Source organism: Photinus pyralis, unplaced genomic scaffold (assembly GCF_008802855.1).
Source record: "Photinus pyralis isolate 1611_PpyrPB1 unplaced genomic scaffold, Ppyr1.3 Ppyr1.4_LG6, whole genome shotgun sequence".
NCBI classification, from domain to species: domain Eukaryota; kingdom Metazoa; phylum Arthropoda; class Insecta; order Coleoptera; family Lampyridae; genus Photinus; species Photinus pyralis.
In genome coordinates, this window is record NW_022170663.1 from 10,059,221 (window position 1) to 10,075,555 (window position 16,335).

Consider the following 16,335-nt stretch of genomic DNA (forward strand, 5'->3'; position numbering starts at 1 on the left):
GAATTGGTATGCAAGGAAATCAACTGAAATCAAACTGCAAGATTAAACCCCTTCCCTTTCATAAATCCCTTCCCCACCCCTCCCATTGCTGATTAAATGTTAGATATGCTTCAGAAGATGCCACTCGTCTTGGATTAACGACTTGCTTTGTAACAATCGATCAGCCGCTCTACCTGAAATCTCGGGAAACTGTTGCGGCTAATGCTCTCGAGTTCAACAATGCTATTGCCTTTCTAGGGGTGTTTTGGGCACACAATGGCAGAAAATAGACTGAAGGAGCTCTTTTGGACAAAATGTTAAGGAGCAATGCTTATAGCTGAACCGTCAGAGGTGATTTACTTGTACAAGCAGCACTAGAACAAATTATTCTCGAAAGTGCCACATTCTCTTCTGCAGACAAGCAAGTTATTGTGGGTTCCAGTCTAACGAAGAATGGTCCCCTGAAATATATAATTATATAGCACCCTTGTCGTGCGCCCAACAAATGTTTCAATATTTTCTCGCTAGTGGCCATTTTCCACCTTCACCTCTATGTAGAGGTAATACTGACCCAAGTGATCGCCATACTTTTGAGCAGTATATTGGTTTTGGGAACTTTCGTGTGATAGAACTGAAAATCGATGGGCCGGGTTGTGTTCTGGCATTACCATCGAGCAGGCATTGATGTGTGACATGAAAAGCAAAGGAGGACTGATACGAGGGCGAAGTTTGACTGACTCTACGTTGGCAAAATGGATTGCAGGTGCTGGAATTGCAGGTTCAATCTCTTCGTGTCTTGAAATTTTTGTGGGTGCCCACCAGGGTGCCCACAGTGTGAGCAGTGAAGAACTTGCGTGAATCGTACATCGAAGAAGATACCGAGAACAGAGCATAGCTGGCTGCTTGATTAGCGAACAGCCCTCCTTTTGCCAAACGTGACCACGCCAAACCTCTTTTGGTTAGAGTTATATGTAGCAGTAATATTAATCGATAGTAAGTCATGGAAATTATATCCTGTACAATCCGAACCTTCCTAAGGATGAACTTTGCCGACATGAAGTAATCTAAGAAAAATACTGTTGTCCCTCTGTCTATTATGTGAAAATTCATAATGAAGCAGTTGTAGTTGTAGATGCGTCCGTAATTTTTAAAACAACCTTAGCAAGAGAAGTGATGTGGATGTTGTAGACCTGTTGAAGTTCGAGTGATCTCCATACCCCACTCTGCTCCATATGAAGCTTTCCTTTTGTGCATGGATTCAGTGAACTTCAAAATATCTGCACTGTAGTGGAAGATCCTTCACAGAGTCAAGTGGAATCTTAGGACCACTTTCTTATGTTTCAATCACTGTTCGTCCAATTGTGCAGTGGTGTTCTATGGGTACGAGGGCATGACTTCCATAAAACGTAAAAAGGGATTATTGAAGGGTTATTGTGGATATTGAAAAGACCACTTCTCCAGAATGGCAGTTATTGGTGAAGACATAGATCTTCTCATCCCGCTAGTGGCTCGGACACCATCAAACGCAAATAGGTACCCGTTTAATTAAACCAGGTAGAGGTAACACTGACACGAAGACGTATTCAACCCTGCAACCTCAAGACAACCTCTCTTACTGCTCATCCATGGTCTTCATCCACTTTTATTGTCACCTTTGGGAAAAGCACAAACTCTATCCTGAAGAGTTTTCAAAAACTACCAGATGAGACCAAGGCAATAGCGGGGGTATTCTACAATCCTTCATCCACCAATCAGCAAGTGCCCTAAGCAGGAGAAGCTGCTGCCCAGATTTGTAAAGAAATGAAGACACCGAATTGTTCAAAGTATTATTTATTTCAATTGGGAAATCAATATTTTTCGATCTTCTTAAAAGTCCAGTAAGTTGCGACGTGTTCAATATAAATTAACATATGATATAATATAATGCTTGTAGGGAATTTAATTCTGTACAGAAAGACATGAGTGGTAAACAAATTTTTTGGAAATTACCACCCTTCCAGAGCTGGTAGCTCGAAAACGGTCCAGTTTTTTGTAAAGATGGGGTGAATTTAATAAGATATTATTTTGTAACTTTTTCACTACAGCCCATTGTTTTCGAGATATAAGCGAAAAACTGAAAAATTGATCATTTAAAGCCCCCCTCACCCCAACGGCACTTAGATTTTGAGGGAAAATTGGAACTAGTAGGTACTTTTATTTCCTCTGTCTTTCTTATTTTGACTGAACTAGGTAATACCTTGTCAGATCTACCAGAAGGGGCCGCAATTTTCTAAAATTTTGGGACGATACTTCTGAGATCAGCGTCAAAATTTGGCAAGTCCTTAGTTTGACAAACCCATTTTTGGCATTGGACGTGGTTATTGAACATGTTCTCCTACACGTACCTACGTTAATGTGAACTAGCAACGTTAAAACTGTACCCTATGAGACACACGTAAACAAATTTACGTTATATTTACGTAAAAGCCATCTATCAAGACAAAAGAAAAAACAGCGGAGTAGCAAAGGGGAAGTACAGTACAGAAGCACAAAGGAGGTTAGAAAACGAAACGTCCTTTCATTTACAGTCACAGATCGCGCTAATTAAACTCATCCTAACGCTGCTAAAAATGAAAGGACGCATTAGCGTAGTGCTATTGAAAGTCTTACCCAGAAATTGCGGCTATACGTCCGCTTTGTGTATTAAAGGTGTAAAGAAAAAGAAAGGATTACATTAGAAAGCGTGATTTGAAAACTGAGCAAGCACAATTTGATGATCTTGTAAAGAATGTTGATAAGGAAAATTAGTGTGAACGTATGACCTAATTGACAAAACAAAGGGATGGAAGAGTGATTTGGTAAAGAAAAAGAGCGCTTACGTCGATGCTTTTTATCTCCCGAGAAGCTCATCGTGCGACCCAGCTCTCCTTTCACCGCCTTTAGTGACCTCAGTATTTCTTCGGGATCTCTCAACATCCTTGTGCAACTGCTTCTACGGCGGTCTCGAGAGTAGGAGCTGGGCGGCGGTACCGCCGGCAAATCTGCTTCGGCAGGATCCTGTCCGGACTGAAACGAAGAACGTCGTGAGCCAGGCAGCGACTTTGAAAAGTCTTTGCCAAGTTGATAAACTTCCACTTCTAATTGCTCAGATTGGGAGGAGCCCCTACGCGATCCCCAGGCATGATCGGGATGCAATAAACTGGCGCACTCGCCGATTGAGTCAAGATCGTCGGAGGCGCTTCTTTGCGAAATAAAGTCGTTACGACGACATAGGCCAGCAATGGAACCTCGAGGCGAATTATGTGGCGATTTTCCCCGCATCTGCCGCGGATCTTCAAGCCTGCACCAGACCGCCCGATCGTCCAAAAACGCCTTTTGTAAGTCTACGCAGCATTCGCCTAAAAATGTTTGTTCATTCTGAGGGATTAAGTCCCAAAGCGTCACGTCTAGCGTGCGTTCCATGAGTTCGTCCCCTGGAACACCCGGGAAACTGAGGTTTGCGTTCCAAATTGGATTTTGGCTGGCAGGCGCAACTTCTGTTTGTACGCAATGTTGATCGTCACTGAAATGTGACAGTTAAATTGAATGTATCGCAGGTTGCAGGGAGGGATTACGTCAAAGGCATAAGGCACAATCTTGCGTACGCTTCGGGTTGAGAACCGTAGCCTAGGCTCTCGTCTCTTGGTGCCAAATCGTCCGCGGCTAAAACCGCGACAACCAATTCACGCCTCTCGTCATGGTACCAAACTTGGATTTGAACTCGACCAGACACTTGTCGTTCTTTGGCCAGCTGTTCCTGTAAAATACCTCGATTAGAAATACAGGCGAGAATATCTGATTACACAGACTGAAAGGGCAGAAATAAACATGCAACTACTAGAAGTACATGCACAAGTGAGAGCACTAAAAAGAAAGAACAGAAATTCGTGCCAGTTGGGACAGAGTGAGCAAAATATCGCGTACCTATTACAGTAATATCCAGCGTAGGGAGCTAACAACAACGAAAAGGGAGAGGAGTTGCTCAAAACTCGGGCGTCACTTAAATCACTTTAATAAGCTCTAATTACAAATGGACACCTGTCCCATCTGACACAAACAATTTATCACTACACACACTTATTGAGAAAAAGTTTTTAACATTTATATAACAGATTCAGACGTAGGTATCATCCAAAATAATCACCTCCAGGGCGCTCGCTCATTTTGGATCACACTGGCCAATTTTACAATTTTACGCTATCGTTACATTTTAGAAATTTATATTTACAACATCAAAAACAGTAACTATCCGCATAACTCAACAGAACACATACAGGTACACATAAAAAACAAAATTACAGTCATCGACATCAACTAACAATGGTTTAGGTTGCGTTAAGCAACTGATTTTTTACTCTCTACCACGTTATCTACGGTTTGTTCTCGCTATACTGAGCAGATTAAGACGCTTAGTTGCTAAGACAATGATTTAGTTGCAAGTAAAAAATTTTAGATTCAGTTTTATCCATAATGAGTTATACGTACATATTTTGTAGTTTTATTTATAGAGGGAAAAATTCGCTTTATGGCCGCAGTATCAATTACTATCTCTTCCCTTCTTAGAAATGTTTGCTAGAAACCGAGCTTTTGGTCATCGTGAATTCATTAATATTAGAATCCTTGTCGTTTTCTTCAAGAGGTAAACATTAAAATGGTGTAAACATGGTCCATTCTGTAGCACCCCATATTGCTACTACTAAGGTAAATTTTTAAGAGTAGGGTGCTTTACCCTCTGTTTTGGAACAACTTTAAAACCTGTTTCTTAATTTCCGTGTTACACATAGTTTGTCCTAGTGAGCCGATAACTTTGTATCAGGAAGTTCAACTCACTCCTCATACTTGGAATCATTTGAAACTTATAGCATAGCTTTTGTTTATGTTCTTAGTACTCTCGCATGAACAAATGAAAATTTATACATCGCCATTTTGAGTAAAGTTTACGAAGTGATTAAGAGATGAGTTGGTTTTGGAGAACATTCGCGGCGATCAATACGATCCTATCTATATAAAAGAAGCATTCGCGTTTTGAATTTCGAAGCGACCAGTACGGCCCTCGAGAGAGATTATGAGAGCGATTATGGACATGGTATGAGATCTGACAAACATTTTAAGGTCTCTTTTCAAAAAAGTTAAATTGTTTTGTGAAGAAAGTCAATTTCTCTGTGGTGGAAGTGCTAGAAATATTATCTTTGGATAATAGAAGTTTCACCTTTGGTGTTAAAAGTGCGCAATACAATTTGGTTAAATCCGTGTTCTAATTAGGGGATTTTTTGTACGAGGAAATATTATTTTAAATCAACGAAAAATAACAATTCGAGTGCTACGATCGAATATATAAACTTAATCCGGCGGAGCGGTCATATCTTCTCAAAAACGCGCGGTAAAGACGACAATTATTCAGCTTTGAAAGAAGAATAAGCTCATTGTCTCAGCGCGTTCAGTTACGGTAAAGAATTTCAACATGAAACTTATCATATTTCGCTAAGAAAGATTTTTGCATTGCATTACGACAATTAAGTTATACGATCACTAGGGTTATCTGTGAAATGTATGACTTTATTCAGTAAATTCTGTGCTAGTTAAAAAGTTTCAACGAGTAATGAAAGTTTTCTGGTCAGTAAGAACGATAACAACCCCCAACGATCCGTTATTTTTGAAATTTTCCCCGGAAGCTACAAATTTTAATAAGATTTAAAGACAGCAACCGTTCTCCACCTTCCACCCACCCGACGTCTGATAATCGTAAGGAGTTTTCCACTGTGCAACCAAAACCGTCCATCCGGAATCCGACGGCAGAGAGAATGAAAAATTTCACTTAATAACGTATAAATTTTGAGTGTTTTACCCGATCACAGATCACAATCAGCAATGGTGTAATAGTTATTTACATAAAAATTAAGAAAATGACGAGGAAAATGATTCATTGCTCATTTTATACCTACTGACTGTAATGTATCGGGTGATCAAAAAGAACTGCAGACAGTGTAAAATGGGCGCTTTAAGTTTTTAATATTTTTTACTTAAGGAATTGGCAAACATGTTTAGAAGGTAGTTTATTTATGTATTAGTGATTAAATTGATCCACCACTGCTTTTACATAAATGACATTTGATATGTTATCAACGTTATAACTGTTTAGTTTTACGGAAAATTCAAATTGTCCGCACTACTTTTCGATCACCTGGTATTGTATTTTACACGAAATCGTCTTTTTTGATACAAAATTACACTTTTCATATAGAAACTTTGATTAATTTAGAAAATATTAGACAATCAGCCCTGTGATGTATCAGAAACGTCAAACTTAACGTGTACGTTATCTGCCAAATAACGTTATTTTACGTTATTTAAGGGCATATTCTGTATATTGTCGTTAACAAACGATATCGTAAAGGTAACAATTATTTCATCTTGAACGACAGCTATATTCAGTATCCCTGTTATATGTTATATGTCAGAGATAATAGAGAAAGTCGTTGCTGAACGATAACCGCTGTGTGACGACCTCGTTACGCGTTAGAGAGTAGGCCCCTTAGTATGGGAAAGATAACGTTTTCTACAGAAAACCTGCACGTTTAATTTAACGTGGGTGATACATCACAGGGCTGACTAACAATGTGACCAATGCGGTCTTAGTCCAATGGCAAGTACTTTGCCTTATATGATTGGATTCCTCAAGAAACAAGGGATGTTTAGAGGGCAGTCTCATCCCTAAATGATGGAAGTATAATAGCACGTTCGCGTGTTCTCCATAAAAGCTCATGTTAAATTGGGCGATTTTCAAATGCATACATTCCAACGAGAGGTCATTTTAACGTAGATGTTTTGCATTTTTATCCCATTAAAACATGCGGAAGAATGCAGTCAAGGTTTCAGTCGAGGCTTGATTCTCGTTGGGTCCGTTTCGGGTTTTTAACTCGGCGAGTGCGTAAGTAAAAATTAGGTCGGATATATAGATTCTTCGCCAAACTTTCGAAACAAAACTGTGTTTGATACAAAGCCGTATAATCGAAGGATAAGAAACAATTGTCACCCGCGTTAAGTTAGTTACCAAATTTTAAGGGAAAACTGTGCCGCCATTTCAACGAAATTATTTTCGTGGGTGCATTTTCAATTTATTGTGAGTTGCAATTATGAGCAAAACCAATAAGTAGGGACTTATGCAAAAAGGGAATTTCGTGGTGGAGCGGAATCGACATACCGACTGATTTTTTGTTGTTGCTTTGTCCGGGATCATAGCACATTCGACCACGTTAATTTAATCATTTAGATAGCAAGAAACATTATTACATATAAACAGGGATTGAAAAGGGGCACGCGCTTCTCTCCAAGGGATCTACAATGGCATTTTATATGACGATACAGAACACAACCTTGCGTAATATGACGTTTATATAGCTGGGGAATATATCCAACCGTTAATATGGTGTGAATACGTTACTTTCTTCATACGTTCGCGAAAAGTTTTGGTTCGTTGCATTATTGGCGCTATAGGATCGTGTTTAAATAAATTGTTACCACGGAAGCATTGTGGATAAAGTACAGTACGTTCCATTGCGTTAAACGTGGATTGGCTACGTACGATACAAAAAAAAGTTTATTAATCAAAATTGTGCACCTCTCTTGTGTAATAGATTCTGAATAAAACGGTAACCGGTACAAAATTTAAAGACAATTAATCCACGCTGTTGCTGGCTGTTTAAACCCTAAGTTATAAGGATGATTTTCCTAGTGCGAAAAATTCCAGTAAATAAACAAAGTTTAACTATGAAATTTCGAGATTGTATTGTAGAAGACGTTCCACCATCCAGCATCCTTTCAAAAGGAGAAAATTGAATATAATCTAGAGAAAATTTCGACGCATAGATAAATGTCAATTATTCGCATTGCGTCAAAATAGGAGTTGATCGTTTTGGGAATTTTGTATAAAAACAGTCAGTTTAATATTCCTAAAGAGGTCGACCCACGGGAGTTTATTCCCTGTTTGTATATTTTTTGTTAATGAACAGTGAACTGAATATTTTAATTTTTTTTCTCATTAATTGTGTAGTTGAATTTTAAGTTCATCCAAACCATTCCTTTGTGTGGGTTAAAATTTTATTTAGCATTACGAGGCGTATAAACTCGATTTTTGAATCAAAAGATCTACCGGGTGTTGGGGTAATTACATACAGTAAAAAATCTCAATAATTAATTAGATTCAAAACGTGATCACGAGATAGGGTTTGAAATTTTAATAAATTAATGAATTATATTAATATTTTAAATCACGGAAAATGTAAATAAAAGTGGAACGATTTTATTTTCATTAATATATCCAAGCAATCCAATCTACAGAGTGATCAAACCAGCGCATCAGATTTTAATCATCAAATTAGAAGTGGAAACAAAAAAGCAACCTTCTGCGTAATTAAAAGTTTACATATTACTGAACTAGCCGTGGAATTAATTATTTCATTACAAGAAATTAATTGTTATTAGTTATCAGAGGATAAAAATTTTATGCAAGTGTGGCTTTCAACGCCTGTAAATGTAACTAAACTGTTACAAGAGCCACTCTTAATAAGTCATTTGATATTGAGGCTGTAAAATCGCGAAACACGTCAACTTTATTTTTCAGGAGAGGAGGAGGGGGGGATACTTCTATCAAACCCATGCCAGCGTAATTAATTGCAAAACGCGTCCATTCCAGGAGTTGTAGAATCAAGATTTATATATCATTTGGGCTTCGTTAGGGGTGAAGATGAATAACCGCTTGAAAAGTACCTTCTCTTTGTAGCTCTGTCAATATTCTGAATAGACAAACCTGTACGACTATACAATGGCAACCGCACAGCGAATGAAACATTCTCCATCAGTTAACGCATACGATGGAAAGGGCCTTTGACGTTGTGGATTTATTATACTCTCCACAAGCATTATAATTATGAAACCAATACTCCAAACTCACCAAATTAAAGCGAATTTTTCCCTTCGCATCATTACTTTTAATTTATTTATTACAGGGTAGTAACCTTGCATGAACTTGAAATGTCACATGAAACACGACTCAAAAAAAGTGGTCTTCCTGTTCAAACGAAATCTTAATGGTCCCTTTGCAACACATACCTTTAACAAAGCTATAAGGGTTATAATATTCGTTGCAATGAACCTAATTAAATTACATCCATTAGAACTTTGGTAATTTCAAAAATATAAAAGCGTTCGAAAGGGAAGACGAGATTATGTACAATTAATGCAACCCTATTTCGGAGAATGTTCATTAGCTTTTGATTTATTTACATTTGGCGAGACGTGTCCCGGTTTGAAACATAATCTCACCTCTGTTTAATTACTTTGAAGCATCCAAAATTGCTTATTCCTGTTAAGAGGTAAATATGTGAATAGAGTTGACGTAAACCCAAATCAAGATATAGACTTAATTCATATATTTAAAATGAGTATCAACAATGTATCGATCTTAACGTCTATGTGACTTTCGCCATTTTATGATTGTTTTTTAGATGTATATATAGATATGATAGATAGGTCACTATTGTCGATGTTATGATGAAAGCCATAGTATCACCGATTTTAAATATGATATGTATTCAAAGTTACAATAAAATGGACGTGCATTACGCTGATAAAAACATTACAAACCCTGTCTCTGCTCAATGCACCTACTCATTTGTAAAGTGATCAAAAAAGAATTGCGATTGAATAGTGGTCAATCATCACATTATTATAGATAGTTTAGATACAAAATATACTGTAATTTTCATTGAAAAGGTAAAAAATATACAATAAAGAGATTCTGCTCAGATTACTATTCACTCTAATCATTGAATAAAAACACTATTTTTATTCAATGCTCTAATGCATCTATCTAGTTGGGAAGCCACAAATTTGTTTGCATACTTAATGTAGGTACAAGGCGATTTGACCGTGAGTAATCAATAATTAAATCCCCTTTTACATACACGATCTGAATGCGACGTATTCCATAGAACTAACTTAAATGTTTAACCAATACTGGAATACATTTAACAAAACTAAATCTTTATACCGGAGTCTTTGGCAATTTTCTCCTTGTCGGTGACGATGGCCCTCCTGCGTCTGCGTCTGAAAAAGAAGAAAAGCGTCATAAGATACAAATGTTGTTATTACAAACCTCTGAATTAAAAACTGCCACTTTTTGGATTTTGTGCAAAATTGTAGTACCATTAATTTTGGTTAGAAAAAGCACTACCATGTCCCTCACTAAAAAAGCGTGCTTTTAGAGCAGATAACCGGTTTTAATATCAGGTGAGTAAGTAATACAATGCATATCTATGATTGTTTTAAATGTATATATTACATATAGATATGATAGGTAGGTCTCTATTGTCGATGTTATGATGAAAGCTGAGCTATAAGTATAAGCAAAGAGTACGAGTATACCTACGTACTCTTTCGTATAAGGTACATAAATATTGAAGAAAAAAAAATAAGAGCAGTACCTTCTAAATAAATCATTATCACCAAAAAGACCGTGTTGGAGATTCTTCACCGATTTCTTCACATCAACCAAGTACCTACCTCCTGGTTTAAGCCATGTTGAAACGGGTAGTCAGGGCTACTTTTTTTTGTGTAACAAGTGGTTTTCTCCTATTTCGACCTCGCTGAATCTGATTATGTCTATTGCCAAGTCTTAAAATGGATCAGAAGGGAGATATTCGAGATGGCGTCCAATATCCCGGACTACCCTGGCGTATTCTCCGTCTAAAATGCCCGATTTTTACAGTTCAACGGTCTGAACCGACGATTTTTCGATGGAAGGGGTCAAAATTTAGGCCCGAAGTGAAAAACTGCGATTTTTCGACGGTCACCAGATGCAAGGTTTTCAAGGTGGCAGCTTTTGTGGGTGTCGATACGCTGGCTGACATAACAAAATGTGTAACATACTTTAATTAAGTGTATGCTTCATTTGCTTCTTCTACGGTAAGTCTTCCTGAAATCTTGATTTTTCCTATTTAGGTTATTTAAATATGTTGTCACTTGACTGTATAATGTATACCGGGTTGAGCCTAGCGCGACGCAGCATAGGGATTTCAATGGTAATTTCTATATAGTCAATTACTAGCTCCCCTAATTATTTTAAAGCAAAAGTCTAAATACGTTTTTTTAGAGAAAAAAATACTGCATCTGTTCATACTATTAGTTATAATTTTCCGTTTTTCAAAACCGTAGAAAACGGCAAAATAGAAAATTACATTTTATCAGTGACGCTTTGGAATCTTTTAACAAACTACAAGCGCATAGGTCCGTGAAGTTGCTCCTGGAAGTTGAACCAATTGTGTCAATTTACAATGTACCTGTTAGTTTTTAGTTGGTTTTCATTAGTTCTGGCAAGAATGACGTTAGTTTCTCTTTGGTACTAATGTTATCCCAAAATCAAAATTGTCCGGGCGTGCTTCATATTTTCCGCGACATGTGCTAGAATTGTTAGTTCAGAGGTAATTTTGGATAAAGATTCGTTAGTTTCTGTAAGTTTTGATTAAACCGTCGTTTGTTTTGCCTTATTTCTTGTAAAAAAAAATTTTTAATTTGTCCGGGAATACTTCACACTTCACTGGCAATTAGTTGAATTGTTAGTTTAAACACCATTTTCGATTGAATGGTGTTATTTTCTATAAGTTTTCATAAAATCGTCGTTTGTTTTCCCTTAAATAATTGATTAATCGACCAATTTATTAGAGAGTTGTTGATATATCCGTCCATCAAAAGTCATTTGCAATTAGAGCTTGCTAGGTAAGACATGGCACTCATTTACAAGATATTGTTTACACTTAGCTAATTGTTGAGTGTATGAGTAATGAGTTGATCTACAGTATCCAATAAAAATGTATAATTATCGTAAGCTTTTTTTTGACGTCATATGTAGACCCTCTCGCCCCTAACCAACACATAGATTTCGACACGTTTTGTACAAACGCTCCTTATTTTGTCACCAAGGAAAATTGAGTATATCTCCATTTCTAGATGGTTGATAGATGGATGTACGGGCATCATAATTACAAATTGAAACTCAGGGTAGAGCCTTCGCTACCTAATAGAGGCAAATAATCCACAATAAACATAATGAGTGAGTTTACACAACGTCAAACAATGTAAACTAACAAAACACGCAATATGAGGCTAGGATGGATGCTCTTCTTACCGATACTTGCCTAATTGCTCGCCAACTATAGGTCTTCCGTTGGGCAAATCGTTGAAGACTTCCCATTGTCCGTTTTTTGGTACGTCTTGTGAATGCTACGTAATGACCTGGTAGGTAGGCAACGATTCCGGAAAGAATGTAATTTTTCCCAAGAATTTAATATCGATTTTTGCAGTGCGATTTTTGCAGTGCAACAAAACCTTCTTTTAAGAGAATATTCATATTGCTTTCCAAAACTACCATTTCTTCTCTGGTATCATGTATTTTACATTCGGGTCTAGTACATCTTGTTTCCATTGTTACACTAGGACATCCTTGGGGCAATTTCCGAAGTAGAGTAGCGACATTTTCCCAACTACCATTGAAATCACTTTCTACTGTTGCAGCTGATGCGGTTAAATGTGGAGAACTCTTACTATTGCATGAGATAAAGAATCGAAAGGGCATATTTTGACAATACAACATTTTTATACAAATACTTTAATTTAAAATTAATTTTGTGTGGCAGATCAGTATTTTATTATACAGTTTTCATTCCACCATCAATAAGATCTTGTCAGCCTCGCTACCCACTTCTGACCGACATTCGACGTCCCGTTCACCCTCACATCGCATTTTGGTTGATTTCGCTAAAGACCCTCCACAAAATAGGACTCCATTTTTGGAAGCTTCTATTGGCGACACGAGAAAGAGAAACCGTGATTCGGGCTCTAAGAAACTTTTGGGCGCCGAAAGTCGACTACTCCTCGACTACACACGCGCCTTACAAAAGGTGCAACCACCTTTTCTATACTAAAAACCACATCTGGGTCGAGCGTTCTAAAAGACCGCTCGCGCGAGCGACGAGTTACAAGCACTCCTAAAAGTGTGCGGAAAAAACGCTCGGGAGCGGAAAAAGAAGTTCGGGAGCGGGAGAAAAACGCTCGGGAGCGGAAAAAACGCTCGCTTCGCGAAATTTAATGCTTAATCCTTCAGCGCTAAGAGAAATCTCGGTGGTTTACTAGCGGACTCATTTTTGACCCTTGCATTCGTGCTTTCCTTGATCCCAAAAACATGAGTCCAGACCCTTGAAAGCTAAAAATCGGACATTTTAGACGGAGAATACGCCGGGGAGTAAAAGCGTGATATTATTATTATATTATTATACAGGGTGGTTACTTGCGTCACGCATCATAGGGATTTCAATGTAAAATTCATACCATGCGATTATTGGCTCCCCAAATTATTTTAGAGCAAAAATGTATTAAGGTTTTTTGCAGAAAAAAAATTTTTACGTCAATAAACCGTATTAGTTTTCAATTTTTTACATAATAAAGACGGAAAATTGGAAAAATAAAACCCGCATCTTTTTCAATAATCTGCGATGCGATGGAATTATCTAAAACAAAAAGATGTCCAGTTATCAATTAGCAGCAGTTCGAAATGGATTTTATGATCGACTTGGTTACTGTCTTGCAGTTAATGGTGACTTATTCGAACATTTATTGTAAATTGTTATATTATGAAACCGTTTTTAGTAATTTGATATTTCTTTATGTTGAATTCGCTGTTCTAAATATAATACTTTTTGATAGAATTTGATTTGTTTTATAGCAGACATTCCATGGCATGACGGATATTGTAGTTTTTGTATTATAAAATTCCTTGGCATCACAGATTATTGAAAAAGATGCGGGGGTTATTTTCCCAATTTTCTGTCTTCATTATGTAAAAAATTGGAAACTAACGCGGTTGATTGACGTAAAAAATTGTTGTCTATAAAAAACCTTAATACATTTTTGCTCTAAAATAATTTGGGGAGCCAATAATGGAATGTTATGAATTTTACATTGAAATCCCTATGATGCGCGACGCAAGTCACCACCCTGTATAGCAGGTACCTACCAGGACCTTTCTTATACCAGTTATATCCTTAAGAATACGTGTACCAGTTTTCAAAGCGCCGTGCACATTATACGTACGCCTTTCTCCTAGCGATTTTGGAACAGATCCATTTTTGGCAATCCGTTTGTCCGTGTGCATGATAGTTTGTTTAGAAACGTGCGATCGCTTTGAAAATTGGTACACATGGTCTTGAGGATATAAGAAATGTCCCTATTGTTTTTAAGTTACGTAGACTATCGAGTCAAAAAGTTTCACTCCAGGATCGTTCGGTATTCAGTTGTATCGGATTTTTATATTTGATTTTGTGACCATGGAAACTTTCCCTAAACATTTCTAAATTGTTCTCAAATATTTGAATAACTTAAAAGTACTGCCTTTTTTTGAGGCCGGAAAAAAAATTGTCTGAGATCGACCGGGAAAACATTTTCTTATAGAATTTGGCCCGTAGAATCCATAATTTCAAACAGTTCCAAGATTGGGCTACTAGTTCAAAAGTTACAGCCCTTTGAATTTTCTTTCGAAATTGGTTTCTAGTCTATAACTTTTGATTGAGAAGTCTGCTCGAAAAAGTACGAATTGTTTTGGATTCTACGCACCAAAATTAATAAGAAAAAGTGTTTTCCCGAGAAATTTTGGTGCAGTCAATTTTTGGTAAAAAAGGAAGGTAATACACTGCCTTTTTTAGAGGCCCGACAAAAAAATTGTCTCAGATCGACCCGGAAAAAAAATTTTCTTATAGAATGTGGCCTGTAGAATCCATAATTTCAAACAGTTCCAAGATTGGACCACTAGTTCAAAAGTTCCAGCCCTTTGAATTTTCTTTCGAAATTGGTTTCTAGTCTATAACTTTTGATTGAGAAGTCTGATCGAAAAAGTACGAAATGTTTTGGATTCTACGCACCAAAATTAATAAGAAAAAGTGTTTTCCCGAGAAATTTTGATGCAGTCAATTCTTGGTAAAAAAGGAAGGTTAATACACTGCCTTTTTTTGATGCCCGAAAAAAAAATGTCTCAGATCGACCCGGAAAATAAATTTTCTTATAGAATGTGGCCTGTAGAATCCATAATTTTAAACAGTTCCAAGATTGGGCTACTAGTTCAAAAGTTAGAGCCCTTTGAATTTTTTTTCGAAATTGGTTTTTTGTCCATAACTTTTTATTGAGAGGGCTAATCGAAAAAGTACGAATCGTTTTGGATTCTACGCACCAAAATTAATAAGAAAAAGCGTTTTCCCGAGAAATTTAGGAGTAGTCGATTTTTGGTAAAAAGGGAAGGTTAAGTATTCAAATACCTTGCGAAGTATTCGAATACTTTACGAAGTGTCCAAATACTTTGCCAAGTATTCGAATACTAAATATTTGTGAAAGTATTTGAGTTACAAATACAAATACTGCTTCCATAAAAGTATTTAATTACAAAGTATTTGAATACTTTAAAGGATTTGAATACTAAAAAGTATTTACAAAATCGAATACTGCCCAGCTCTGCCCGTTTCAACCTGGCTTTAATCAGTATTGTCTTACCTAGGTACCGGTATGATGTTTACCTTTGTCTCTCAAAAAGTACCTTAAGACCATCATCGGCGACCTCGAGGATTTTTCTTTAGCAATGGAAAGTCAACCGGAACCAAATCCGGTTTTATTTGTTTTCACAACTTGTTTTATTAAATTAAAAACTTCTGCACGTATTGCGAGTGAAATTAGTGAAATATTCTCTAAAATAAAGTTTGAAAACAAAGCTTCGTTGGATTATAGCTGTCGATGTGTCAAACCTTTAAAAGGAACACTAGATTATTTAAAGGAAACGGGCAGAATTTTTTTGTAGAGTTGAGCTAGTTGAGTTCACGTACATCCCAGACATGAAAACTGTACGTCAATGCCAATTAGGTAATACATTATTGATTTCTTATCCACTTCTTAAGCAGTTTTTCAGAAACACTCTGAAAAATTTATTTCTGTGCATTTTTTCTATCGTCAATCTGATCGCAAGTTTTCAACACTCCACTATCAGATAAAATTGTTTTCAAATAGATCTGAGATGCTTTGTTTTTCTATAGAGTTTGAGAGCGACAACTACCTTCTGGAGAAATGGTTCACATTATTTACTTCATTAATTCGTTAGTAGAATACCGACACCTTATTCCCCCACGGTGAGGCACCTTGTCTTCCCAGCTTTTTCGTGTCGTGCCCTTGGGATTTTCCTAGTTACGGCATAAGATAGTGTGTATTTTGCGATAGCCTGAACCGTATAAAATTAAACTCAAAAACGCAAGG

At 37.0% G+C, this 16,335-nt stretch overlaps 1 protein-coding gene across 5 annotated transcripts in view; it reads right to left on the reverse strand.

Annotated features, from left to right (window-relative positions):
• The window catches only part of LOC116173317 (regulating synaptic membrane exocytosis protein 1), a 159,843-nt gene that overhangs the window by 12,431 nt on the left and 131,077 nt on the right, over positions 1-16,335 (reverse strand). For 4 of the 5 annotated variants that reach the window (XM_031490699.1, XM_031490697.1, XM_031490698.1 and 1 more), the window contains 3 exons: positions 10,046-10,101; positions 3,573-3,754; positions 2,838-3,520 (listed from right to left, as the gene is read on the reverse strand). In XM_031490699.1, the coding sequence (XP_031346559.1) occupies positions 2,838-3,520; positions 3,573-3,754; positions 10,046-10,101 (921 nt within the window). Of the gene's footprint in view, positions 1-2,628; positions 2,653-2,837; positions 3,521-3,572; positions 3,755-10,045; positions 10,102-16,335 lie in introns of all 5 variants that reach the window. The other variant, XM_031490701.1, reaches the window with a different exon arrangement.